This window comes from Pseudorca crassidens, chromosome 15 (assembly GCF_039906515.1).
Source record: "Pseudorca crassidens isolate mPseCra1 chromosome 15, mPseCra1.hap1, whole genome shotgun sequence".
Classification (NCBI taxonomy): Eukaryota; Metazoa; Chordata; class Mammalia; order Artiodactyla; family Delphinidae; genus Pseudorca; species Pseudorca crassidens.
This window is the reverse complement of record NC_090310.1, coordinates 3,478,149-3,504,370: the sequence shown is the minus strand read 5'-3', so window position 1 is coordinate 3,504,370 and position 26,222 is coordinate 3,478,149. Positions and strand designations below refer to the sequence as shown.

The window sequence follows — 26,222 nt, the reverse complement described above, 5'->3', positions numbered from 1 at the left end:
CCCCCGCCCCGCGCCCGCATTTCATACCACTTTTGTCGGAGGCCTCTTGGCCTGAAGGGGCTCGCCCTTGGCGACCCCGCCGACCCTGCCCGTGCTGCCGCCCCGGGGAGGTCTGCTGTTCCTCCCGGCCTCTCGCTCACCTGCGTGTCCCCCGCTCCCTTTCCTGCTCCACCTTCCCCGCACGCTGTGTGACCTTGTCAGGGCTCTGCAGCTCAGGTCCTGGGAGGCGTCTTCCCTCCCGGAGCCGGCGCACAAAGGAGGGGCGCCTCCCCAGCTTGTCACCTGGCGGAGCGGGCGGGCCTGGCGTGTCTGTAGACCAGTGTCCACGTTCAGGTCTGCCCTTGGCTGGCCTCTCACGTCTCGAAGCTGGGGCCTCCCCCCCACCGCACCCCGGGCATCTGGTGTACCACCGAGGCTGCTCTGGGAGATGGGGTGGGCGCCCAGTGTGGGCAGGCAGCGGGGCAGGAAGGGCTCCGGGGGGTGGGAGGGGTGCTGCCCAGGGCGGCTTAGGTACCACGGGTGGAACTGCCCGAGTGGCGTCCTGCCCCTGAGGTCTGGTGTCTGCGTTTCAGGACAGCCTGGTCTACGTGCTCAACCGGGAGCGGCACACGGTGGGCCAGAGGACCCCCTCCAGCAAGCCCAGCATCAGCCTCTCGGCCCCCGACATCCTGCCCCTGCACTGCACCATCCGCAGGCGCCGGCCGTTGGGCCGAGCTCAGGCGGGGGCACAGCTGGTCCTGGAGCCCATCCCCGGGGCGTCCGTCTCGGTCAACTTCTCGGAGGTGGGGGGCCGCGCCGTGGCGCTGCGCCACGGGGACCTGCTCTCCCTGGGCCTGTACTACCTGCTGCTGCTGAAGGACCCAGCGCAGGCCCAGCCCCTGCCCGCCCAGGCCCTGGCCCGCCTCCGGGCCGTGCCGGAGAGCTGTAGGATGTGCGGCGCCCCGCTCCGGGCCCGGGGCGCCTCGGTCTCCGCGAGGCCCGGACCCCCCCGGGCGCGGCCGCTGCACCTGGAGTTCGAGCCCGACATGGAGGACGCGCTGCTGCAGCGGATCATGACGCTGGTCGAGCCGGGCGGCAACGACCACAAGCTGACCCCCGCCTTCCTCCTCTGCCTCTGCATTCAGCACTCGGCCACCCGCCTCGAGCCGGGCTCCTTCGGGCAGCTCCTGCTCAAGATGGCCAAGATGATCCGAGAGACGGTCTGGGTCAGTGGCGGGGCGGGGGGCGGTTCGCTGCCGGCGGCCTCGGCCGGGAGAGGAGCGGGTGGGAGCCGCGGCCGCCTGGGTGGAGGGCGCGAGCTCCCCCTTGACCGAGACCAGCCCTCGTCGCTGTCGGGCGAGCAGGATAGGCAGGGCCGCCGGGGGAGCTGGGGTAGCCGCCGAGGGTTCGGCTTCGTGAGCTCCGGTCCTGTGTCCCTCCTCACGGCCCAGCCCTGCCGGCGCCCAGGCGGCCTGGGAGCCCCGCGCTTTCTGCCGGGAGCAGGTCGAGCCCCTGCCGACACCCCACTGCAGAGCCCTTGTCGGGTAGGGGGGAGGGGGGGCACAGGACCGGTCGATGCTGTCCATTGAAACTTCAGCCAGGATGGTCTCTGGACCGCGGCACCACGCACGTCCAGGTAGAATTCCTTGCTGGGGGGCTGACCCCTGCACCGCAGGCCTCCCCCCTCCCCCCCGCGGCTGGCAGCACCCCTCCCCTCCCCCCTCACGGAAGCGGCTTCAGGCACTGCCAGACGTCCCCTGGGACCAGAGCACCCGGCGGGCATCTCCTGCCCCTCCAGGGGCTGGACTCCCTGGGGAGCCAAAGGATGGCTGGTAGTTACACGCAGTCCTTCAGAGAGACCCCCTTAGTCTCAGCTGTGCTCACCCTGAGGCAGACGTGGGAAAAGGAAACCAGGTGGCCGTGTAGACACTGGATAGATTCCTCAGATTAAAATCTGCATTTAAAACGTTTGAAACTTTTTAAAAGCAAAAGCCATGCTGGCCTGCCACATCCAAAGGTTTGTGCAAGCGATCTGTGCCTCGTGCGTATCTGAGCCGCGTCCCCCAGAGTCCCGAGTGGCATTTGGTGTGTGTGGTCGCTTCCCCTCTGTGCATCTGAAGTCCGTGCAGAGTGTGGACCGAGTGGCCTGACGCTTAGAAGCTCTGAATTTCACACGAATCACCGTCCTTTTCCGAGTCTGCTCTGTGCCAGACACTTACTAGTAATCAGATGCTGTTGGACTTAATTCCCACAACCACCCTGACGGCGTAGGTGCGGTGTCCCACGTCACAGCTGAGAACGCCGGGGCAGAGGAGGGTGCCGGTGACTCTGGGCAGAGAACTGGATGCCCCCGAGCCCGAGCGTCGTCCCTGGCTCCCCCGCCATGCACATGGGATCAGCCCTGCGAACCCCCTCGCCTGCCCCCGTGCAGGCTTGGAAACAGGCTCGTGGAGGTGGGACCCCCTCACCCCCGGGCCCGGGTGTCCCCCGTACGGCTTCCCCTCTGGGGTGAGAAGTCTGTCTAGAGCCTTGAGCTTCATTTGTCTGTTTCTTGGGCATCGGCAGCCTCCTCTGCGTCCCCCTGTGCTCACGTGTCTCGTCAACTCAGGCCGATGTGAGCCTCTAAGAGAACGTGTGAGGAAGTCGCGGTTAGGACCACGCTAAGCCGGATAACGGCACTAAAGCAAGAATGAGTTCTTGATTAAAGGGGACAGAAAATGTTGGCTAGACCTGAGTCCCTATGGGGACGTTTAAACATACTTGTGTGTACTCAGGCCCACGTGCACCTGCTCCGCGTTACTGGGGCTGACTTTTAAAAGTGCATCTGTGAAGCTTGACCGTAAGAGTGTTGCTAGAACATTCGTTCTGACATTTGTCATACGTTTGACCCATCTTTACTGCTCCCTAAGTGGCCGGCTGTTACGTAAGAGAGATGGCTGTGAAACGGTGCCCTTGTAGGAAACGCGTGGTTCGTACGCAGTAACGGAATGCCAGGAGGTCAGATCAAATGGAAAACAGTCTTCCCAGTGTAGCTTGGAGCGATGCCCGGAGCAGTGATGCCGTGTTTCATGTAGATGGGAGCCTGTGTCAGTGGTGTCCTGCTTGTCTCATCTTTGCTTTTTTTCCCTTTATAATTGTAGGAGAAAACCAAAGAACTCGCCGAGAAGCAGGCACACCTGTAAGTACGGCCCCGTCTTCGTACCCGCCCAGCAGGCCACTGGTTCCCCAGGAGCCAAGTCCCAGCAGCCCTCACCCTGCAACCTCTGGGGTCAGCTCTGTGTCTTTCTGTCTCAGGGTGGCTGTTTCCATGTCTGTAGTCACCACCCTGGGCAGCTCTGTGTCGGGGAGGTCTCTCCAGAGCATCTGTGAGACGAGTGGGCACGACCCTCCGGGAAGCCTTCTCCTCGCCCTCCCGTAATTGCTGTGTTAATGCGAACCTGCTGCTTTGGGGAAGTGGACGCCTCCCAGTGTAGAGGTGGGGCAGGGGGTCTCCGCTGTCCAACGTCGGTTTTCATAGAAAGTACGGGTTCTACTTTTACGCGCCGCTGGGGGGACTTGAGGAAACCATTTGGCATTAACGGTAAAGACGTGCGTATCCTGGGACCCCCCCCCCCCCCCCGCCTGCCCTTGAGCGGACACCACCGAGAACCGCCTTCGCAGAAGGTGGCGGCGGCACCTGTGTTTGTGCTGCGGACCCTTAGCCACGGTGACGGCTTGAAGGCCACAGCTGTCTGTCCCCTTGAAGGAACACGCACATGTGGTGACAGCCCGAGCAGAGGTTGCCTGTGGTCGCTGCCCGTCGTGGACGAAGGGCTCGCGGGGCCTTAAGTCATGCTGCGGTCCACGGGGTTTGCCTCATTTCTGTTTATGTGAGGATGACACGTGAAGAAGATAGTCCGTTTATAAAGCACATGGTTGCTGTCCGTGCTTGTGGGGTACCGTCCGCCCGTGGTCCTGTAAGCCAGCGGTCCCCAATCTTTTTGGCACCAGGGACTGGTTTCGTGGCAGACAGTTTCTCCAGGGACGGGGCGGGGAGTGGGAGATGGTTCAGGTGGTGATGAGAGCGACGGGGAGCGGCAGATGAAGCTTCGCTCACTCGCCCGCTGCTCACCTCCTGCTGTGCGGCCCGGGGCTGCGGGGGGGACTGGGGACCTCTGCTGCAAGGGAGTCGGGAAGAAGCATCATTATCCCCTCCTTCTGAAGCCGGGAACTAGAGGCTCAGAGACGGGAAGCCGGGGTCTGAGCAGCGAAGCTCGCGCCGGGCTGAGTGGAGCAGAACCCCTGTCGCTCACGAATGTGCTCTGTTGGCTGCCGCCCTGCTCGAGGGTAGTGGGTAGCGGGGCGCTGTTACAGGCCAGGCCCCGGGCGGGGGGCCCCACGGAAGACAGCCTACAGCTGGCCCGGCATGGAGAGACCAGCTGAGGCCCAGGCAGCTCGGAGAAGCCCTGCATCCTTCGGGTTCCGAACGGGAGGGGAAGTCCACGAGGGAGCCAGCCTCACCCCGGGACAGGTGTGGCGGCCTCACCCGCGGCTCGGTCCGGTCCCCAGGGTGAGGCGGGCCTGGAGGGAGGAGTCCTCAGGAGAACCCTGCCCTCGCCTTCGAGCTCATCCTCCCACTGGTGCCTGTCTGCTGGGGCCTTGGCCCTTAGACAGGAGGAAACAGCCCCTCCTTCAGCAGCTCCTTGTGTCATTAGGGCCTAAAAACAGCCCTGGCTCCATCCCAGCGAATGCTTTTTTTAAAAAAAATTATGAATCACTTTCAAAATACAGGAGAGTACAGAGCGTATCAGTTACCCCTGAACCCACACCTGAATTTCACATGATTCACGTTTTGCCCCATTAGCTTCAGGTCTTTCTTGTGTGCTGCTTTTAAAATTGTAAGTGGCCGTTAACTCTTCCTGAATGCTTTTTCCGCGTCTGTGACCGTCACACATTTTCCCCTTGAATCTGAGTGTGGGTCCTACATCAGGAGGTTTTCTGAACCGTGATTGGATTCCCGGGATCGAACCTCTCATAACTATTGATTTTGTCATCAGCAAGGCGAGATGCGGTTTGTTGATACTTCAGGATTTTCCCATCTGAATTCATAAGTAGAATTGGCCTGTGAATTCATTTATTGTTTTGTATTGTCCTTGTCTGATTTTAATGGCAAGGTTCTCAGAAATGAATTGGGCAGCCTTCTCTGCTTTCAGTTCTCTGAGTCGATTTGTCGGAGGGTGAGGACTCTGGGCCGCGGAGGTTTCCTGGAAGCGGCCCAGAAAAGCGTCTGGGCGGCGCCTGTGTTTGCTGATTCCATTTCTTTAATGCTTATGGTTTGTTATAGTTTTCTGTTTCTTCTTGTGTTGATTTTGGTAAGTTTTGCTTTCCTAGGAAATTATCTATTGCCTGTGTTTTCAAAGTTATTGGAATAAAATTGTTCATTATATTCTTGTAGGACTTCTTTCATCTCTAATATATTTGTAGTGATATCGCCTTATTTAATTCCTGTTGTGTTCCTATTTTTTCTCTCCCCAGCCCCTTTGATATATCTTCCCAGGCATTTGTCTGTTATCATCTGTTTAAAAGAACCAGTTTTGTTGTTTCTGTTTACCTTTTCTTTGATTTCTATTCCATTTACCTCTTTATTATTTCCTTATCCTTGCATAATTTCTGTTTTAATTTCTTCTTTGACTCATGAATTGTTTAGAAAGTTTTTTGAAATTTTTTCATTTTTATATTTACTAACAAAAATGTTTTAAATTTTATTTTCAGTAATCAATAATATATTATTAATACTAATTAATATAGAAGAGCAATAATTTCTCTTGTACAGGTGTCCCAGATGATCTTTATTTTTATTTTAAAAAATGTTTTGGCCGCATCATGCGTCATGAGGGATCAGTTCCCCGACCAGGGATCGAATCCGCGCCCCCTGCCGTGGAAGCGCAGTCTTAACCGCTGGACCACCAGGGAAGTCCCCCAGATGATTTCTTTTTAAATTTATATTTCTTTCTAAATTTATATTTAGATTTGATTTGGTTTATTTTTATTTATTTTACTGTGGTGAGAACATTTAACATGAAAGCTATGCTCTTAAACTTTTAAGTGTGCAGTACAGTATTGTTAACTGTAGGTGCACTGTTGTACAGCAGGTCTCTAGAACTCGCTCATCCTGCGTAATTGAGACTTTATGCTCATTGATGAGCAGTTTCTCTTGTCTGCCCTCCTGCCCCCACCCCTGGTAACCGCCCCTCTGCTCGCTGATTCTGTGAGTTTGACTGTTTTGGGTCCCTCATGTAAGTGGAGTCACACAGTACGTGTCCTTCTGTGATTGGCTTATTTCACTGAGCATCATGTCTTCAGGGTTCATCCGTGTTGTTGCATATTGCAGGATTTCCTTCTTTATTTTTTATTTTTTTTTGCGGTACGCGGGCCTCTCTCTGTTGTGGCCTCTCCCATTGCGGAGCACAGGCTCCGGACGCGCAGGCTCAGCGGCCACGGCTCACGGGCCCAGCCGCTCTGTGGCGTGTGGGATCCTCCCGGACCGGGGCACGAACCCGTGTGCCCTGCATCGGCAGGCGGACTGTCAACCACTGCGCCACCAGGGAAGCCCTCCTTCTTTATTTAATGGATAATGTTCCATTGTGTTATAAACCAGATTTTCTTTATTCATTCATTCGTCAGTAGACCTTGCGTTTGATTCCACGTCTCGGATATTATGAGTAGTGCTGCAGTGAACACCAGGGTGCTAACATTTCTTGGAGATCCTGATTTCAATTCTTTTGGATAAACACCAAGAAGTGGAATTGCTGGATCATAAGGTAGTTCTACTTACAGTTTTTTGAGGAACCTCCATACTGTTTTACACAGTGGCTGCACCAGTTTGCATTCCTGCCAGCAGTGCACAAGGGTTCTGATTTTTCCACATCGTCACCAATACTTGTTGACTCTGGTCTTTTTCATGAAACCATGACAGGCATGGGGTGGCAGCTGCTTGAGTTTTGACTTGCATTTCCCTGATGATTATGTATGTTGAGAACCTTTTCATGCTCCTCTGGCTGGCTGTCTACTTTGGAGACATATCTAGTCAAGTCTTCAGTGCATTTTTAATAGGGTTATTAGTGGTTTGTTTTGTTTTGTTTTGTTTTGCTTTTGAGTTGTAGGAATTCCTTATGTGTATTGGGAAATTCACCCCTTATCTGATATGTGGTTTGCAAATGTTTTCTCCCATTCCGTGGGTTGCCTTCTTATTCCGTTAATGGTTTCCTTTGCTGCACAGAAGCCTTTTCATTTGACGTAACGCCGCTTGTCTATTTGTGTTTTTATTGCCTGCGCCTTTGGTGTCATGTCCCTGAAATCGTCGTGCCTACTTGGTGCTTGCCCGGACGGGTGGGCCAGGCCGCTGCGCCTTGTTTGTGCCCCACGGTACGGCAGGGCTGGCCGGTGGCGCGTCCTCAGCGCTGACCTCGCTGGGACCCGACACCAAAGCTCTACTTGGCAGTAGCTGGTGGACTGTTTTTCCGTGCAGGCCTGCCTGTCTGTCCCGTTGAGTTCTGGGCGGAATGGAGAAGGGCAATAAATGTTGAAAACAAAATGGAGCTAGGCTCTGACGAGCAGATTCATCCTTTTTTGACGACATAAAGCTCTTCGTGCATGCACGTGTGTGTGTAATTCAACCAGCGAGGAGAACGGACGAGAGGAGCAAGATAAGCAGTGGAAACAAGGAGACGCGCCTGAAGCCTGTCCCTCCCCAGGAGCAGGACAGAGGGGGGTCATGCTGTCTGTGGACAAAAGTGAAGTTACGTCAGAGAGAGCAGCAAAGTGCAGGCACAAGGAGAACGTGGGGAAGGGAGCCCGAGGCCCGTGGGGCGCGGAGGAGGCCGAGGCTGCAGCCCGCCCGACACTTCCGCACCAACCCTGCCGCTGACATGGCCCCTCGGTTTTTCCCGTGGGCCTGATCGCCAGGACCCCCGGCACGACGGTCACTGCAACAGCCGGAGTCCCTGAGCTGCTCCGGGCGCCGGCAAGCCCTCCAGGCAGGATGAAGAGCCTAGCGACAGCGCCGTCCTCGCACGATGCCCGCAGACGCCCGCCTTGCCCCCCGGAATCCGCCAGTAAGAGGCACAGCCCAGCGTCACCCCCAGACCCAGTTACCTCTGGGTGGTTTGATTTGCTTGTCAAGGGATCTCTGCTCACCTGTCAGAGCACCTGGCAGGTGTGGTCAGGGACCCTCCGGTGTGAGGATGCTCTCAGAATGCACGGCCCACCGACGGGCTTGCTGCCGGGATGAGGAACCGTGCGGGCGAGACACCGACTGGCATTTAGAGGGAGGAATCGCCCGGAGCTCTGCTCGCCGCACCCGCCCCACGGCCTCCCCAGGAGGCTGGTGAGGACAGCGTGGTGCTTCTGTCACACTGCAGGCGACTCGGACACCAGGTCCTGCATGCTGGTGGCTGGGGCCCGGGAGACGCGGGAGGAGGGGCTTGAGATGGGCGGAGCTGACCTCGCAGGCTCCCATCGAGGGAGGCAGGCGGCCCCCCCACGTGCCCAGTGTTCCCTGGAAAGGGAGTGCCACGGGCCCTCTACCCCAGACGGCCGTCCCCCAGGGTGGGATGGGGTTGGAGGGCCGGGAAGGACCTAGCTCTGTGCCGCCGCCTGGGAGCCCCTCCCGCCCCTCTCCTCTGCCCGCCGCCCGGCCCCAGACACGGCCAGGCAGCCCCCGTGAGTGGGGTCGTTTGTGGGTTTCCTAACGGTATCTCTTGAGTCTTCCGGTAGCGCCCGCGATCCCTGCCTCCTGGCGCTGCCTTAGCCGTCGTCTTCCGCCTCCTGCCGGGACGCGGCGGCACTTAGCCGCCCTCTTCCGCCCCCTGCCGGCCCCTGCCGGGACGCGGCGGCACTTAGCTGCGCTTGTCTGATCACCGCCCCAAGAGATGCGCCTCTGCTTGCTTCCTCTGTTAGTTACGTTCCTCACTTAAGACACCTGCCCTCGTCTCTCTTGCTCTCGAGTACAAAGGGCAATTCCTGTTGCTCGTCCGAACGGTCACAGCCCCTCTGTTCTCTGATTCTCAAAGAGAAGATGTGAAAAGAAGCCGTTTACCAGAGTCCTTTTCCAGCGTGGCCTCGGGCGGTCCTTCCTGTGAGGGTTTGTAGGCGATGTGCCTCTCACAGGTTATGGATCTGAATCCAGTTCCCGGCCTGACGCTGGCAGGCTGACAGATCGCGGTGGGTGTTTTGAGCGTCCGCCGTTCTCACGCACAGAGAGCGGCGGGTTCGGCGTGACTCTTGGTCTCTGTCTTGGCAGCCAGGAGCCCCTCTCCACGGCCAGCTTCACCATGGCGGGCCTGGTTCCGGACCTGCAGCACATCCTCTTCTGGATGTCCAACTCGGTTGAGCTTCTGTACTTTATCCAGCAGAAATGCCCACTCTACATGCAGAGCCTGGAGGAGGACCTGGATGTCACAGGTATGGCCGCGCTGCTGCTCCCAGGTGGTGAGCAGGGGAGAGGTGGCCCCCAGAGCAGAGACGGGTGTGTGTCGGGGGCGTCCCCAAAGAGGGAGGTGACCTGCCGGTCGGGCTATAACCTGGTGCCTCTCGTCTGTGACGCGTCGGCGTTCTCTGTCCCCGTCATTTCACGCAGCCCCACTGGGGGAGGCCCGGGAGACACAGGTCACTCACTGCATTCTGTCAGCCCTTGGCCGCCAGCCCCTCCAGAACGCACCGCAGTCTCAGAAAGGAGGCGCGTTGCTCGTGAGAGTTACGAGACTGTGCGACACGTGTTGACTTCAGAGACTAAAACGTAGGAAAACGTGCCTCCTAGAGCTGATGCAACGCAGTGTAAAGCGCTGAAGACGCTCAGTGAGAGAGTGACTCTGACTGGGGCGGTCTAGGAGGGCTTCGTGGAGAAGGTGGTATTCGGCCAGGCCCTGAGGGGGTGTGAGATGTCAGCTGGCGTGTGTCTGATGGGGCCGCAGCGCGTCCTGGCACTGAGCCGGGACGGAGCAGCGGGGCTTCATGCAGCAAGACCGGGTGTGGCAGCCGGGGACCAGGGGCTTGGTTTCGTCCCGTGCGGCCTCGCTCTGCCCTGCGAGGACAGAGCCGGGGGCCTGCCTGCCTCGGGGAGCGGTGGGGAGGCCGCTCGGCAGGACGGGCGCGGCCGTGTCTCCCGGGACACAGGCTCACAGTCGGCCTGAGGCCCTGGGCCCTGCTGGTTCCCCTGATGCCGACCGGCTAGGTTCCTAGGGGAGGGGCTCGTGGCGGCCTCCGGCGAGGGGGCTGGTCTGCCCAGGGGCGGGCTGTCCCACTCTGCGCTCAGTTGGCCACCGGCTTCGGAGACGGGGTGGCGGGGCCGAGGCCCTGGGGCGTCCCGGCCAGGCCCGGGGAGACGGGGTCCGCCTACCTTCCTCTCGTCAGTTGTGGTTTCTGAGTCTTTTCTCCCCCCGACTTCCCAGGGAAGGGGCAGTGGGGACTGTCTTGGGCTCCCAGGGCCTCCGTGGATATGTGGCAGAAGCAGTGTCTCCTCCGTGCCCCAGTGGTCGGTCATTCGTTGCAGGCCCGCTGGCCTGTCGCTCCCTCCCTTGTCCCCCTTGGGCGGACATTGTGAACACCATCCAGTAGACCCCCAGGATGGGGCAGCTGCTGTCTGTCCACCGGGCCTGGGTTGGACACAGACTGTCACCCACCTTTGCCCCGCACGTGACGCGAGGACCACACCTCCCGAGTCTCCGTCGCCCGCGCGCCTCGCTCTGCGCAGCGGCCCAGGCCCACCCCGTGCCTGGTGCTGCCGGAATCCAGCGCCTGCAGAGGCTTCCTGTCACCTCTCTCCCCAGACCCTGCTGAGCTCCTTTGGGGGGGTGGCCTCCAGCCCCCCAGGACTGAGGCCGCAGCGCTCAGCGGGCTCTGAGTGGAGGGGACTGTTGTGCACGTGGCGTCGGCCGGCGAGCACCCGGCCTCTGGCTGGTCCTTCCGTGCGGAAGCCAGGAGGCCGGCACACGTCGGGAGACGGCACCCCGTCACCCCGACTTCGGGCACAGTGCTCACAGGCGAGTCCCGCTGGTGCCCCTCCTTGTCTGGACATATTTCAGACGCTGTGTTGAGAGGCTGCAGGTCTGGGGTTAGCGTATCCTTCACAGGGACCCTGGGTCAGGCTGATTTTCATGAAAAAAGCTGCTGGGGGGCTCTGCTGTTAGGAAGATATTCTTGGTCCAAGGCCCAGATGTCGTGTAGCCCAGTTGACGTTGGGAGAGTGAGCACGTGGACGGCTGGGGTCCCACCTCTGCCCGCCCCGGGGACCACAAGGGCTGGGGAAGCCACAGCAGGACCTGAGCGTCCCGGAAACAACGTCCGGGGCGGTGCAGGCTCCGGAGAACTCAGAGGAAAAAACCGTCAACCAGGGGGCGAAGGGAAGGTCAGAGTTGGCGTGTTTGGCCTCCTGACCTTCAGCAGGAAATATCTGTGGGAAGAATTCTAAAAACAGAGATGTGTCATGTCCTGAAAACTGGAAAAAGAGCTTTTTCTTCCCCAAACAACCTTTTCTGTCTGAAGCTCTTATCCAGGAAGCCCGTTCACAGGGGAAGATAAAAAGATTAGCCCATCAGGGGGGACGTTTATTTAATTCATTTAAAGTTCTCCTGTAAGGCTTTGAGGCTCTGCCTCAGCGCCTGTGGACTGTGGGGTCCCAGGGGGCAGTCCTCAGCCCCGGGGCCTCGGGAGGGAGGGGGGACGAGGCCCGGGTCCTCTGACAGGCGCGTGCGGGCGTCAGCTGAGTCGGAAACCCCAGCAGAGCCCGCGCCGCGGCTAGGAGGGTTTCAGGGTGTTTCTGCGGCGTCTGCTGGGAGCCGCCCGGGGTTGTGCTCTGTGGACCCCCAGCCTCCTCCCTCTGTCCGTTCTCTCCTCCCTCTCTCCAGAGCCCCTGGGCCCACGTGAGGGACGTAGGTCTCCTTCTCAGACAAGCTGGTGCCGTCAGAGCCTGCGGCCCCTGCAGTCACCCGATTGGCTTCTCCCCCAAAGCCCAGGGGGGCTGCAGGGAGCAGCCAGACCCTGCCGGGCTCCGGGAAGGGCCCTGGGGAGGCCCCGCAGGCCTCCGGCTTCCTGGTCGGGAGGGTTCTGGGGTGTGAGCCCTGGAGGCTCAGGGAGCCCCGAGCCCTCGATGGGCCATGCTGGCGTCTGCAGGGCGGGTCTCTGACGGACGCGCACACCGTTTCCGTTGGCCCAGTAGCCGGGCGGCCCCGTCCCTGTGCTCCTGGGAGGCCCAGCTTAGCACTCAGGGCAATTCCCGGCCTCCCTCCCTCCCTGAAAGAAGGTTCCCAGACGTGGGGTCCCCTCTATGCATTAAGCAAGAGGCCGCACGGGACGGGCAGCGCAGGAAAGCCTTGCCGCCGGCCTTCCGTCCTCGTCAGGAGAAGCGAGGGGCCGAGCGAGCGGAGGACGGAGGCGGGCATCCCGTCCGGTCCCTCCCCAAGTGCCACTGGGGCCGCTGGCACCAGGCACCTCATGCCTCCCGACTTCGGGAAGGCCCCTCGGGATGGCCCCTCCCTGTTGGGCCCCTGGTCTTGGGGACCCCGTGGCCAGCCTGGCCTCTTGGCCGTACAGGAGCCCCACCCGGGGGAGGGAGTCAGCTGGCGTCGCTCACACCCCCCAGTCCCAGCCGCAGCTGCAGCCCCCTGGCCGCTGCCCAGCCTGGGAGGCCCGTCCCCCGAGGTGCTGAGCGCCCAGGGTCTCCGCTCTGTGCCTGAGACACGGCAGTGTCTTCCCTGGGGGGCGCTAGTGGGGGGGAACGGGGCACGAGGGCCATCTGGGCTTCTCGGGAAAGTGTCGTGACGGCCTCCTTAGGACCTCTGGCCAGGTGTCCTTCGACCTGTCTCCCGAGTGAGAAGTGACCTGCGGGCCAGGATCTGCCAGCGCTGGGCACTTGGTCCCGACCCGTATCCGGAAGCTGCTAGCGTGCGAGCATCTGCTGCGCTTGGTATCGAGTTGGTGCCCGTGGGCTTGGAAGCTCGGGGCCTGGGGTCCTGGCCACCTCAGCCGGGTCCCGGGGGCCCCGTGGCTTTGGTTTGTCACGTTTTCCAAACCCAAGAGGAGGTGCTGGGCGGAGCCCTCAGGAGGCGTCGGGTGGGGGTTTGAACTCGCGGCAGTTCCAGAAGGTTCCTGCCCGAGTCCCCCCTCCCCTGCCCTGCAGTGACAGCGCCACGTTCCCCCGCAGGCTCGAAGGAGTCCCTGTTCTCCTGCACGCTCACGGCCAGTGAGGAGGCCATGGCCGTGCTGGAGGAGGTCATCCTGTACGCCTTCCAGCAGTGCGTGTACTACGTCTCCAAGGTACGGCCTCTGCGTGCGCGTTCTCCCGGGGGACCTGGGTGCCGGCCTGGCCGCCTCTGCCCGCCCGGACCCCGGCTTCGGGCCCTGGCCCCCTCACCTGCTGTTGCTCTCGTCGAGCGAGTCCTCTGCCCCAGGCGGGGCCAGCGAGCGAGAGAGACGAGGCCGGCTGCTCTGGGGAGGCGGCTCGGACGGCGGGACAGCCGTGCGGTGGTTCCGGCTGCCGTGGCCCTGGCTCCCCTGCCCGCGCCGTCCCTAACGCTGGTGGGGGCAGCCGTGCGGCGATGTCGCGGGACTCAGAGCCGAGCGGGGGACCCCGGGGCTCTGCCGCCCCCACTCCGTCCAGTAAAACCCTTCTGATAAGAAGAGGGCGAAGCCCCCTGCCCTCAGGGTCCTCTGGGTGCCGTCCGGCCCCTTTGCCGGAGCCCCTGCAGCCCGTGTCATCTGTGCCTTCGCTGGGAGCTTTACCGACCCCCCTCCCCGCCGCGGCTCCTGCTGGCTGAGCCCGGCGCTCACACGTGGGTCGCTGACACACGTGGTCTGGCCGAGGCGTGAGTGGGATGGGTCGGGCCCGGGGCCCCTGCCCACAGCAGCCGGTGTTTTCCTCTCGCCCCCAGTCCCTGTACGTGTGCCTCCCGGCCCTGCTGGAGTGCCCCCCCTTCCAGCTGGAGTGCCGCGAGAGCTGGTGCTCGGCCCCTCAGCTGCCCGAGGAGCTGCACCGCGTCGTGTCCATCTACCAGGCCACCCTGGACCTCCTGCGGCCGCTGCAGGTGCACCCCGAGATCGCCGCCCAGGTGCTGGCCTACCTCTTCTTCTTCTCCGGCACGCTGCTCTTCAACCAGCTCCTGGACAAGGGTGAGGGTCCGGGGCGGACAGCCCGCAGGGCCACTGAGCGTGTCCTTCTGGAGACCAGCGGGCTGAGCTGTCCCGCTCCATGGGGTCTGGGCGGGTGCCGCGGGGGGAGGACGTGCTGCAGAGCCTGTCCCCGTGGGAGCGGGAGCCGCCTGTCCGTGTCTGCACAGGGCCCCGCCGGCCTTTCCTGGTTTATTTTATCCCCGCGTGGCCTGGGGCCCCTGTGAGCGAGGAGGCAGCAGGCTCAGGGAAGTGACGTGGCCTTTGACCCTGCCTCACTGCCACCCAGATCTCCTCCATCGCCCTGCCCAGCGCTCAGGGCCGAGGCAGTGCTGGGGTGCGGGGCAGGGAGAGTGGGGCCAGCCCACAGCACGTGCGAAGCCTGGACCACGGCCCTCTGCACTTGGGGTCGCGTGGCTGTCACTGCCCCTCCCTGCCCTGCCACCTTCACCTCCCACCTCCATACCCACCCACCCATGCCCAGAGAGGGGTCTGGAAGCAGGTAGTTGTCTTAGAAACTGACGTAAGGTCTTCCGACTGTCCAGAGGCCTGGTGGGGGGGGGGTGCGGGAGGAGGACAGGACTAGGGCCCAGCCGGGCCTGGCTCCCTCGGGGTGGGGGGTGGCGGGCAGCATGCCTGCCCTGCGAGGGCTGCCCGGCATCACCCTCGTTCCCTCTCTCCGTTCCCAGGGCCCTCTCTGAGTTGCTTCCACTGGCCCAGAGGCGTCCAGGCCTGTGCCCGCCTGCAGCAGCTCCTGGAGTGGACACGGAATGCCGGCTTTGGCGAGGCTGGAGAGCGCTTCTTCCGGAAGCTTTCCTGCACACTCAGCCTGCTGGCCACGCCCAGTGCCCAGCTCGTGCAGGTGGGAGGGGTATGGAGGGTGGGGGCAGCGGGCGCAGCGAGGATGGGGCGGCACCCTGCACGGTCGCCAGCTTGCAGACCAGGAGGGGCTCAGTGGGCTTGCAGTGGCTTAGTCCACAGCTGTTCCCACCTGCAGGCGGGATAACGGCCCCAGGATGTCTGTGTCTAGTCTCTGACCTGCAGCTGTGGCCACAGGGGGCCCTGCTGATGTGGGGAGGTCACCCTGGGGCACCTGGTGGCCCTGTCTAAGCACACGAGTCCTTAAAACTGGGAAAATATTTGCAAACGATGAGACCAACAAGGGCTTAATTTCCAAAATCTACAAACAACTCATACAGCTCGATATCAAAAAACAACACAATAAAAAAATGGGCAAAAGACCTAAACAGACATTTCTCCAAAGAAGATACACAGATGACCAAAAGGCACATGAAAAGACGCTCAGCATTGCTGGTTATCAGAGAAATGCAAGTTGAAACTACAGTGAGGTATCACCTCACACCGGTTGGAATGGCCATCATTCAAAAGCCTACAAATAACAAATGCTGGAGAGGGCGTGGACAGAAGGGAGCCTCTTGCACTGTTGGTGGGGATGTAAACTGTGCAGCCACTATGGAGAACGGTATGGAGGTTCCTCCAAAAACTAAAGATAGAGCTACCATATGACCCAGCAATCCCACTCCTGGGCACATATCCAGAGAAAACTCTAATTCGAAAAGACGTGTGCACCGCAGTGTTCATAGCAGCACTATTTTCAATAGCCAAGACACGGAAGCCACCTAAATGTCCATCAACAGACAACTGGCTTAAGGAGATGCGGTACACGTATGCGATGGAGTACTACTCAGCCATAAAAAAGAATGAAATAATGCCATTTGCAGCAACACGGATGGACCTAGAGATTGTCATACTAAGCGAAGTAAGTCAGAAAGAGAAGGAGAAAGACAAATACCATATGATATGACTTCTGTGTGAAATCTAAAAATATGATACAAATGAATTTATTTACAGAACAGAAACAGACTCACAGGCATAGAAAACAAACTTATGGTTACCAGAGGGGAAAGCGGGCGGGGGGAGAGATAAATTAGGAATTTGGGATTAACAGATACAAACTACTATACCTAAAACAGGTAAACAGCAAGGTTCTACTGTACAGCACAGGGAACTGTATTCAATATCCCGTGATAAACCATAATGGAAAGGAATCCGCAGCAGGATCGTATATATATATAATCACTTTGCCGTAGACCAGTAACTAACAGAACGTTGCAAATCAACTATACTTGAACAAAAGAAGAAAGAGGGAAGCAGAAGAGTGGGTCAGAGAGACAGGAAAGGGCTGGCTCTGAAGGTGGAGGACGGGGCCACGGGGCAAGGGTACAGCAGCCTCCAGGAGCTGGGAATGGCCCTCGGCTGGAGGCCAGCACAGGAACGGGACCTCAGTCCTCCAACCACAGGCAAACGGATCCTGCCCTGGAGCCGCCAGAAGGAGCACAGCCCTGCAACTCTTGATTCTAACCTGTGCGACCTGTGCTGGACGTCCGACCCCCGGAACTGTAAGACTGCGCTCACGGTGATCTCACTGCCACCTTCGTGGTCGTTTGTTAGAATAGCAGCAGGAAACAGACACCAGCTCACCTGCCTCCCTCACCTGCTGTGCGACATGGTCGTCACAGGTAATCAGCGAGACCAAGCTACCCAGGCCCTTTCCTGCCGGGCAGCGACATGGAACCCACCCGGGGGATGGCCAGTGTGTTTGCAGGGCGGCCCCATGGACTCCGCTTCCCACGCCCTGGGGAGCTGCTCCGTGTTTGAACCGCGTAGGGGACCGGCTGCCCCGTCCACCCCCGTGAAGTCCCAGCTGACGTGAGCGCAGCCAGGAAGCCCCACATGGCAGTGACGGCGTCCACAGCCACGGCCACCACGGGCAGCCGCGAGCCACTGTGTGGAGCTCAGACTTGGGCAGAGCATCCGCCTGCAGAGGGGAAGACGAGATGGGGTCCCCCCTGGGGCGCTGCTGTGCACACTGCTCTTGCCCTGGGCCTGGCACACAGGCGTGTGCCCTGGCGAAGTTACCACAGGGGTCCGCGACCCCCAGGCCACGGACCAGTAGCAGTCCGTGGCCTGATAGGAACCGGGCCGCCCAGCAGGAGGTGAGCGGTGGGTGAGCGGGTGAAGCTCCAGCTGTAGGTACAGCCGCTCCCCATGGCTCGCGTCACCGCCTGAGCTCCGCCTCCTGTCGGACCAGCGGCGGCGTCAGGTTCTCACAGGAGCGCGACCCCTACTGTGAACCGCGTGTGCGAGGGATCTAGGTGGCACGCTCCTTCCGAGAATCTAATGCCTGGTGATCCCAGGTGGTGACGCTGGCGCTGGGGAGGGGCGGCAAGTGCAGATCCTTAGCACAGAGGTTTGACTGTCCAGAGACCATAATAAGTCAGTTACTTGCAGACTCATATCAAAACCCTGTCAGTGAGCGGCAAGTGACAATTAGCTCAGGGCTCCCACTGAGTCTGCATTGTGGTGAATTGTATAATTATTTCATTACACATTACAGTGTAATAATAATAGAAATAAAGTGCACAATAGATGTAATGCGCTTGAATCATCCCCACACCATCCCCCACTGGCGCCCAGTCCGTGGAAAAATTGTCTTCCACGAAACCGGTCCCTGGTGCCAAACGCAGTGGGGACCGCTGAGTTACCAAGCTGGGTGCTTCAGGTTTGCGTGGTTTTCTGTGGTTTCTGTGGTGTTTGTACTTCAGTACAAAATGCACGGCAAGGAAGGAGCAGCGGTGCACTAGCTGCTCAGCTGCGCCTCTCCCTGCACAGCTGGGAGCTGCCCGCTCCGTCCTCTGGCAGAAGACTGGGGTCTATTTCTAGAGCATTTAAGACCGAGGGTCTCCAGGTTGGGACATGGGATCTCACCCTGAAGGAGGGAGCACCCCGGTGGCAGAGCCCCCATTGCTGGAGCCCCACACTCTCGACCACCAGGCCCGGGCCTGCGCCCTCCAAGCAGGGGGCGGCCAACTTGGCAGGGCTGGCGGTCAGCGACAGCCCAGGGCAGGACGGAGGATGCTGACACTGGGCCTCCACAGCCAACCAGCCAGGAGAGGGAGAGAGAGGCAGGGAGTGAGGCAAAGAGGCCTCAGGCCATAGTTTGCCACCCTCAAAACGGACTGTTCAGGGAGGAGAAACTTACTTAAAAACCATTTGTAGGGCTTCCCTGGTGGCGCAGCGGTTGAGAGTCCGCCTGCCGATGCAGGGGACGCGGGTTCATGCCCCGGTCCGGGAAGATCCCACATGCCGCGGAGCAGCTGGGCCCGTGAGCCATGGCCGCTGAGCCTGCGCGTCCGGAGCCTGTGAGGAGAGGCCCGCGTACAGAGAAAAAAAAAAAAAAAAAAAATTGTCTTAAAGATAAGGGAAGATACAGTAACCATTACATAACAGGATGCTATAAATAAGAGAACAAAAAGAATTCTTGGAAGTTACAACTACGACAGCAGAGATGCAGAGGTCAGTAGCAGAGCTGGAAGATAAAGTCCGGGAGATCGCCCGGAAGCAGAGCCAGCAAGGTGGAAGAGGCGCTCGCACCTGCTGGGGGACGGCTCAGCGCCGTCGGGGCGCCCGCCGACGCCAGCCTCGGAGAAGCACAGGCGTGGCGAAGCGTGGCTTCTAGGATGAAAGTCAAAACCACCTCCGGGCAGACGAGGCCGTCCTGTGCTGTCATGTGTTTGGGGTGGAGGTGTCAGGAAGAGGCCGCTCTCCCCGCTTCCCCACGTAGCTTAGGATGTTGTCTGTCCCTTCAGTGTCGATACTCGACAACCACCGCCCAGGCCTCTTGATGTGGGCAGTAAAATCAAACGTGGGCGAAACAGAGAAGAAGGAAGAAAGAAGGAAATTAAGGGACCGGTCAAGTGAGGCCCCGCATCCAAGCAGCGTGAGGCCAGAGACGGCAGGGCCGACAGGGAGTGAAGACAAACCGACAGTTGCCCAGCCCGCTCGACCCGAGTGTCCGGACTGCAGGTGCAGCCGGTGGGTGAAAAGCACAGTGGCTGAAACAGACCTGCACCAAGACGCGCTCACAGGCTTGCAGAGACGCCGCTGAGCTTCCAGAGAAGAAGGAGAGCAGCTCGGGTCTGGAGGTCAGCGGTCAGGATGGTTTCCGACTTCTCAGGAGCGAATGCAGGAGCTGCCTCCCATATTCCCTCCGAGGCCAGCTCGAGCCTGGAGTCCTGATGCCTGATGGCGGGGACAGTGGCCTGAGGACGCTCTCCCACGCCAGGCCCCCAGCGTCCCCCTAGCACAGGCCTCCCTGGGAAGCTCCTCGAGAGCAGAAGGACGGGGTTCCAGGAAGCAAGACGGACGGAGACGGTAACTCAGCGACCTGCCGTTTGTCTTCTGCCAGGGCGCCTTCCCTGCCCCCGGCTGCCCCCGCAGTCTCGTGCGGCACCTAATGCTACCGTCGTGCCTTCGTGCAGGTCTTTGACCTGCTTGACTCCCTTCACACGGTACGAGGCGGGGGTCCTATTTCACGGCCCCCTAACCTCCCAGTGGTCTCGCCCCGTTTCTTAGCCCCCCGAGGTGGTGTGACAGGGCTTGTTCGGTGGGCAGGGCACTCGGCGCGGTGCCTGCTGGCCTCTCCGGGGAACGCCCCCCCCCCCCCCCCCCGCCACCTGACCCGGCTCTCGCCCTGGACGCCCACAGGCATGGGGTGAGCTGCCCTCTGCACCGGCCTTGACCTCGGCCTCGCTGACCTCGCTGTCCCGCACGGACGCCCCAGGGCGGAGCGGGTGCTGGCGCAGGGAGCCCTGGGCCCTGCCGCCGGAGCTCCCAGAAGGCAGGCCCTCCCTGGGGGGCGGGCTGGGTCCCCGGCCTTTGACCAGGAGCTCCTTCTCGTCAGCAGATGAGCTGGGCGAACCTGCGGGCCGCGTTCCCTGCCCTGAGCCCCGCGCAGCTGCACCGCCTGCTGACCCAGTACCAGCTGGCCTCGGCCATGGGCCCCATGAGCGCCTGGGAGCCAGGTGCCCAGGACAGCCCCGCAGCCTTCAAGTCAGGTGAGGCCTCTCCTCCGGCTGGAGCTCAGAACTCGGGTGTGGCCTGGGGGCTCCTTGACCCCCAGGTCCCTGGGTCCCCAGGTGGGGGGACAGGGCAGGACACCCGAGGAGGAAGACGGCCCAGGGCGGAGGCTCGCCTTTGCCCCCAGGCTCTCGGCTCAGATCAGAGGTCCCCGCTGCCCCTCATGGGGCCTCGCTGGGTGCACGGCCACCAGGAGGAGAGCAGGGTCTCCACACCAGCTGCCACGGCACAACCTGTCGGGAAACGGTGTCGAGCCATCTTGCCCTGGGTGTATTACGTGTGGAGACAGACGTACATACGTGTGTGTATATTTTTATGAGTTTTGTATCTCCTCATTAGCAGTATGTACACTATAACACAAGCAAAAACGGAAAGTAAAGGACGGGGGAAGATCCAGATAGAAGTAGGGCTTCCGACACCTGGTCACCTGGGGCTAGGGCCCTGGGCGCCGTCCCCCGCCCCGTTTACTGGTTCACGTCCAAGGCCTTCCGCGGAGGGAGGGAGGGGGCTCTGTGCTGGGCACCGGGAGCAAGGCAGGGGCTGCCGTCTTCCCTCCGTCTGGAAGGCGCGTGTGTCCTCGTGCGGAGGCCAGCACTTAGGCAGGCTGTGCTCAGCCCCGTGACACGTGCGCGGTGCAGGCGGCGTGGCCGTGGGGGCCCGGCAGGAGCAGGTGGTGGCCTGGGGTGCTGGTGTCTGGGCCGGGTGAGCTGGGCTCCAGGCTGGGGTGTGCGGTGGGCCCGGGGGAGCCAGGGGCCGCAGGCAGGGGTCGTGGCGTGGGGCCCAAGTGCCGAATGGTGGCGCCGGGGCTTCATCCTGGGTGCTCGCTGGGACTCAGGAGGTGTGAGAGCGCCGTATGGGCTTGTGCGGCCCCTCCCGTGTCCCCGGGGTCCCATGGCGTCAGGCGGGGGTGGCCGGGCAGCTGCCTCCTGGCCGGGGGGGTCACGCCGCCCTCGCCCCTGCAGAGGACGTCCTGGAGTCCTATGAAAACCCCCCACCCATCGTTTTGCCGAGCGAGGGCTTCCAGGTGGATCTGGAGGCCGACTGCCTGGACGACAGCCTCCACCAGCACCTCCTCTACATCCGCCACTTCCTGTGGAGCCTGCGGAGCAAGCCCAGCCCCGGCGGCAGGCCCGCGCGGCCAGAGTGTCTCCAGGTACCGGGGTGGACGCAGGAGCGGGGGGCTCCCGAGGCCGCGGAGGCTTGGGGGGCCCCTCTGTCCTCCCAGCACATCGGGCTTCCTGGTGCTGAGTTCTTTCCCCCTCCCCCAGGGCCCGCAACACACCAGCCCCGAGGGCCACCCTGAGGACCAGAGCCGCCCCCTGGCTTCCAGGGACCCTGGCAGGGGAGCCCGTGAGGCCGGCTTGGAGCGCACGCCTCCTTCCGCGGGGGACCCCCAGGCACAGGGCCCTCTGGGAAGGCCGCCAGGCCGCGTGAGCCGTGGGGGGGCCCAGGCCGGGGACCCACACGGGGACCCCTCGTGCCTGCTCACGCCTCCCGGCACCCCACTCAGCCTGGAACCCGCTGTCCCCGACTGGCCAGAAGCCAGCAGTGCCTGTGGGGAAGTGCTTCTGGAAGGGAGGAGGAACGGGCCGAGCGGCCCGGGGTGTGCAGCCCCACAAGGTGAGCCCCGAGCCAGGCCCGCACCCCAGTCCTGGCCCTGCTGGCTCCTGGGCAACTGCCTTGGGGTCCTTCCCCTGCGGGGCCCTGGTGTCGCGTCTGGCCCGGGCTGTCAGAGCGCCTGTTGCCCTGGACACAGGACAGGCTCCTGGGGCAGCTGGGGAGGGCACCGCGTGGCTCAGGCCCGGGCAGCTGGGGACTCGGGGAGTCACTCTGCCCGGGGGAGAGGAAGGATGGCCCCATGACGTGTGTTGAGCCCCAGAGCCGATGCGAGGCCAGCGGGATCGGTGGGGGGGCGGGGCGGGGGAGCTGGAGCCCTGGGCATGTGGACACTGGGCTGGCCGGGCTGGAGGGCAACGAAGGGCAAGCATCCCCCAGCCCCGCCCGGCCCCTGGTGAGTCCTCAGTGCTCGCGCCAAGCTTAGAGGGTGCCCTGAGGGCAGGGGTCACTGGAACCGAGCTGGGCCTGAGGCAGGACACCTCTCAGCGACCTGGGCGGTGCCCCGGCAGGGCTCCACAACTGACCTCGTGGGGAGAGAGAGGGCGCAGGACCCTCAGCGTGGGGAGCAGCAAGGCCCAGCTGAAAAGAGCCCCAGCTCCGGAGGGACAGACGTGGGGTCACCGCTGAGAAGTGCGGTGGGAGAGGGCAGGGGAGGGAAAGCAGAGCCCCCTTCTCAACCTTGCGGAAGCACCCGGCCTCTGAGAGGGGCCGGTGTCCCGGGGCAGCACAGGGTGGCCTGACCCCCGTCACCCTGATGGTGGTCCAGGTCTGGCTTTTCCCTTCTGGCCAGACGGGCATCTTTCTGGACCTCTGTGAGCACGTGTCTCTTTGGAGTAGCTAAGCCAGGATGTCCCTGGGTCCGGACTCCTGGGCAGGCGCAGGCCCCCGGGGCAGAGTCTGGACAGAGGACTGAGCCGCCGGCCCCTGACCTTACCTAACCTCGCTGCATTTTTCTCGCCCGCCCAGGAGACTGTGCGGCCCCGGCGGCCGAGCCCCCTCCAGCCCCCTCCAGCCACAGCTCAAGCACGGACGACTTCTGCTACATGTTCGTGGTGGAGCTAGACCGAGGCCCCTCCGGGCTGGGCATGGGCCTGGTCGACGGGATGGTGAGTGAGCTGCCCCGCCACTTCCTGCAGGCCCCCAGGCTCCTCTTCTTTCCCAGAGACGGGCCCACAGCTGGGGTGGTCACAGGCAGGCGGTGGGCAGAGGCCCATGGCCCTGGGGACCAGGGGCTGGTGGGGGCGTCTCAGCAGCTGCTTCCGCCGCCTGCACCCTCAGGCCTCATGGCGTCTGTCCTGGGCCTGCGGGGACTCTGATGGTGTCCAGCGCTGTCCTTGAAGACACACTGATGACCATACAGGGAGCCCCACCGGGGGAGGGGCGGAGGTGGCCCTGCCTGGAGACCCCTGTGTGCGAGGGGCCCACGGAGCTCTGAGGCTTCCGCTTCTCCCCCAGCACACACCCCTGGGCGCCCCAGGGCTCTACATCCAGACCCTGCTCCCGGGCAGCCCCGCAGCGTCCGACGGGCGGCTGTCGCTGGGAGACCGCATCCTGGAGGTGAACGGCAGCAGCCTGGTGGGCGTCAGCTACCTGAGGTACCGCGCCTCGCCCCCCCCCCCCCCCCCCGCCAGCCTGTGGGAGGCCACGCCCACCTGAGGTACCGCGCCTCGCCCCGCCCCCCGCCTGTGGGAGGCCACGCCCACCCTTGGGACGTCGGAGCTGAGTAAATGGAGGCACAGCCGTCGGCCCGGCTCCCAAGGGCCACCCCCCGCCCTTCCCCCGCACTGGCCCTCCGATGACACACCGGTCCCCGCAGGGGCTCAGGCACCTTGGGGTGGGGCGGGCTCTGGACCAGGCCGCGAGAGCGCAGGCTCCGTGATCCCGATGCTCTGTCACAGCACGGGGGGCTCAGGGTTGCTGACTGTAACTGTCCACTTGGGGTGACAGCTGGGGGGTGGCGGGGTGGGGGGGTGGGTCGCCCCCCAGCGCCTCCAGGAGGCTCTGCCCGCCGGACCGGCACTGAGTCCTCACCCGGAGGGCTCTTCTACACCGTCCCCACCCCTTCTCTGCTTTCAGAGCCGTGGATCTGATCCGACACGGGGGAAAGAAGGTGCGGTTTCTGGTTGCCAAGTCAGACGTGGAAACGGCCAAGAAGATCCGCTTCCGCACGCCCCCTCCCTAGGCGCCGTGCAGGGGCGGCCCGAGCACCTACGCCTGCGGCTCCCAGGTTACGGCCCCTTCTGCCAGGCTGTTCGGTGTGGCTGCGTCACCCACAGGACGCTAGCCGCAGTCCCTAGTGTACATTTTGTTTTATTGATATGACACATAACACTAAGTTGTGATGCTTGTCACAGAGCCTTCGTGTTTGAAGATTTGAGTGTTAAAGTATAGATTCAATAAACTATCTTTCGTATTGTAGAGGGTGGCGGGGCGTGGAGTCTGGGTGGGCACCGTGCTGGCCCCCTAGAAGGGTTGCTGGAGGTGGGGCGGTGCCCTCCGAGGAACTGCTCCCTCCCTGCCAGCGCGGGAGAGACCCCGGGGAGACACAGGGCTCGCTGGGGTGCCGGGATGGCTCTAACTGCTCCTCGCCTGCCCTCCACCCTGCCCGCAAACAAGGAGCAGCGGGGGAGATGCAGACAGCCTGCCGAGGGAAAGGGCCAGAGCCGCCCCCATCAGAGGGGGCTGCACCCTCGGTGATTCCACACTCAGCACGGTCCCAAAGAAGGGGTCTGGAACCCCCTAGAAGGTTATAAAGTGAGAGTCTTGACCCACTGTGGGTATCCAGGCTTCCCCCCTCAGACTCACACCCCTCCTGATGTCCTCTCTGGTCGCTAAAGCCATGGCTGGGCCCTAATACCAGGCTGGCTGGTCCCAGGCTCTCAGTCTGCAGCCCGGCTGGTGTCCACCTGGTGGCCGTTGCTTCACCCTGGTGGGGGGGCCCGCCTCCTGCACCGGCCGCTGACCACGTGCAGGGCCGTGTTGGTGTCACAGTGGCAGCGGGCGCGGGCACCTCCCGGCTGGGTGTCTTCGGCAGGTTCGGCAGCGTGCGCCTCCCTGGGCTCTGGGCTGGGGTCCTCCTCTTCGACAGGAACAGAGACTCTGGGGACGAGAGGGTCCCGGCCAGGCAGCTGCAGACACACCCCTTACGTGGAAAGGGGTCTCGTGGAGGGACCAGCGGCCGGAAGGTGTGTCCCAGGCACTGGGCCTCGGGCAGCTGTGGGCGCAGAAGAGAGTGCAGGTGGGGGCCCGGGCCTGCGGGTGCTCAGTACCAGGTGTCCGGATTCCACCTGACCTGAAGCAGTTCCCAAAACGGTGGATGAAATGTACTTTAAAAAGTCAGTTAAAATGGGCAATTGAACCCCCCAAAATTCTGAAAGCCCTAAACGGAAACAAGGGCACAAGTTCAGGGAGGCTGGCGGCTGACCCAAGGCCTGCTGAGCACCACCCCACCCCGCCCCCCCGTGGAGCTGCATGGGGTAGGGGGGGAACCCCTTGCATACTGCAGAGTTCGGGCAGGGAAGGGCTGGGGCCCCTGGGAGGGCTGGGGCCCCAGGGAAGGGGGAAGACCTCCGAGCTGCGCTTCTCGCTGGCAGGGAGCAGGTGCTGAGAGCCCTCGGATCCCTCTGCAGGGAAGGACACACTTCATTCCCGGGATGTTCTTTGAGGTCAGCACTGTGATTATCCCCATTTGCAGACGAGGAAAGTGGAGCACGATGGGACTGTCATTTTCTACATCAGTGGGCCAGCGCTGTAAGTGCTGTGAGGACAACCCGACAGAACCCGACCTCTGGAAGCAGCCACCCTGGTCCGCCCTCGGCGCGGCTGCAGTGGGCGCCCGGCCCAGGTGAGTGCGCCCTGCTCGCGCGCCATCCTCCGGGCCGCAGCCCAGCCCGTGTCCTCACGGCCTCCGAGGCCCCCGGCGGCTCTGCCGCTGCGGCTGACACGCCTGGGACAGCCCAGCCCCGCCGGATTTGCACTCGCGTCGTTGGACTGGACTCCCAGCCACCACAGAAGTCTACCCTGCAAAGACAATGGTAAGGGAACGTTTCTAGAGCGGCCTTGGCTCCGTGTGAAGCAGGGAAAAAAGTCCCCTCAAAATCCGTATTCTGAAACTGGTTCGTAGGCACGTTTGAGACCCAAACTTGCAACATCTGAACGAACGACGTGAAAAAACTGAAAGCCGAGCATTAATTGGCATCTTGGCAAATTGAAAAAAAGCATTTTCTCTAGGTGTCACATCCTCAACCCTGGCCTCCCTGGACCCAAGTCCGGAGGGCCAGGCAGGGCCGGGTGGGCCGGGCCGGGCAGCCCGGGCGGGCAAAGGGTGTCGCCGGGGCTCGCAGGTCTGGGTTGGTCCCATCCTGGGAGGGTCAGGTGTCCTTTGGCACGCCCCGCACCAGTGCCCCACGGCTCTGCTCCGCGCACCACCTGTTGCTTCTCGGAAAGCATCCTGGGGCCGGGACGCCAGCCAGAGGCGTCCGCCCCTGCGGCACCCGCCCGGCCGCCATCATCAGCTTCCTCGGCGGCGGATGTTTCTTAGGGCGTCT

The 26,222-nt window shown here is 62.0% G+C and overlaps 1 protein-coding gene across 1 annotated transcript in view; it reads left to right on the top strand.

Moving 5' to 3' along the window:
- The window catches only part of RADIL (Rap associating with DIL domain), a 56,791-nt gene extending 32,698 nt beyond the window's left edge, over positions 1-24,093 (top strand). Inside the window, exons 3-14 of the mRNA XM_067705395.1 lie at positions 573-1,205; positions 3,120-3,157; positions 9,260-9,420; positions 13,157-13,269; positions 13,884-14,121; positions 14,808-14,980; positions 19,886-20,036; positions 21,021-21,211; positions 21,327-21,678; positions 22,642-22,781; positions 23,131-23,270; positions 23,752-24,093. Coding sequence (XP_067561496.1) covers positions 573-1,205; positions 3,120-3,157; positions 9,260-9,420; positions 13,157-13,269; positions 13,884-14,121; positions 14,808-14,980; positions 19,886-20,036; positions 21,021-21,211; positions 21,327-21,678; positions 22,642-22,781; positions 23,131-23,270; positions 23,752-23,857 — 2,436 coding nt within the window. The 3' untranslated portion in view covers positions 23,858-24,093. The remainder of the gene's footprint in view (positions 1-572; positions 1,206-3,119; positions 3,158-9,259; positions 9,421-13,156; positions 13,270-13,883; positions 14,122-14,807; positions 14,981-19,885; positions 20,037-21,020; positions 21,212-21,326; positions 21,679-22,641; positions 22,782-23,130; positions 23,271-23,751) is intronic.
- The last annotated feature ends 2,129 nt before the right edge of the window (positions 24,094-26,222 follow it).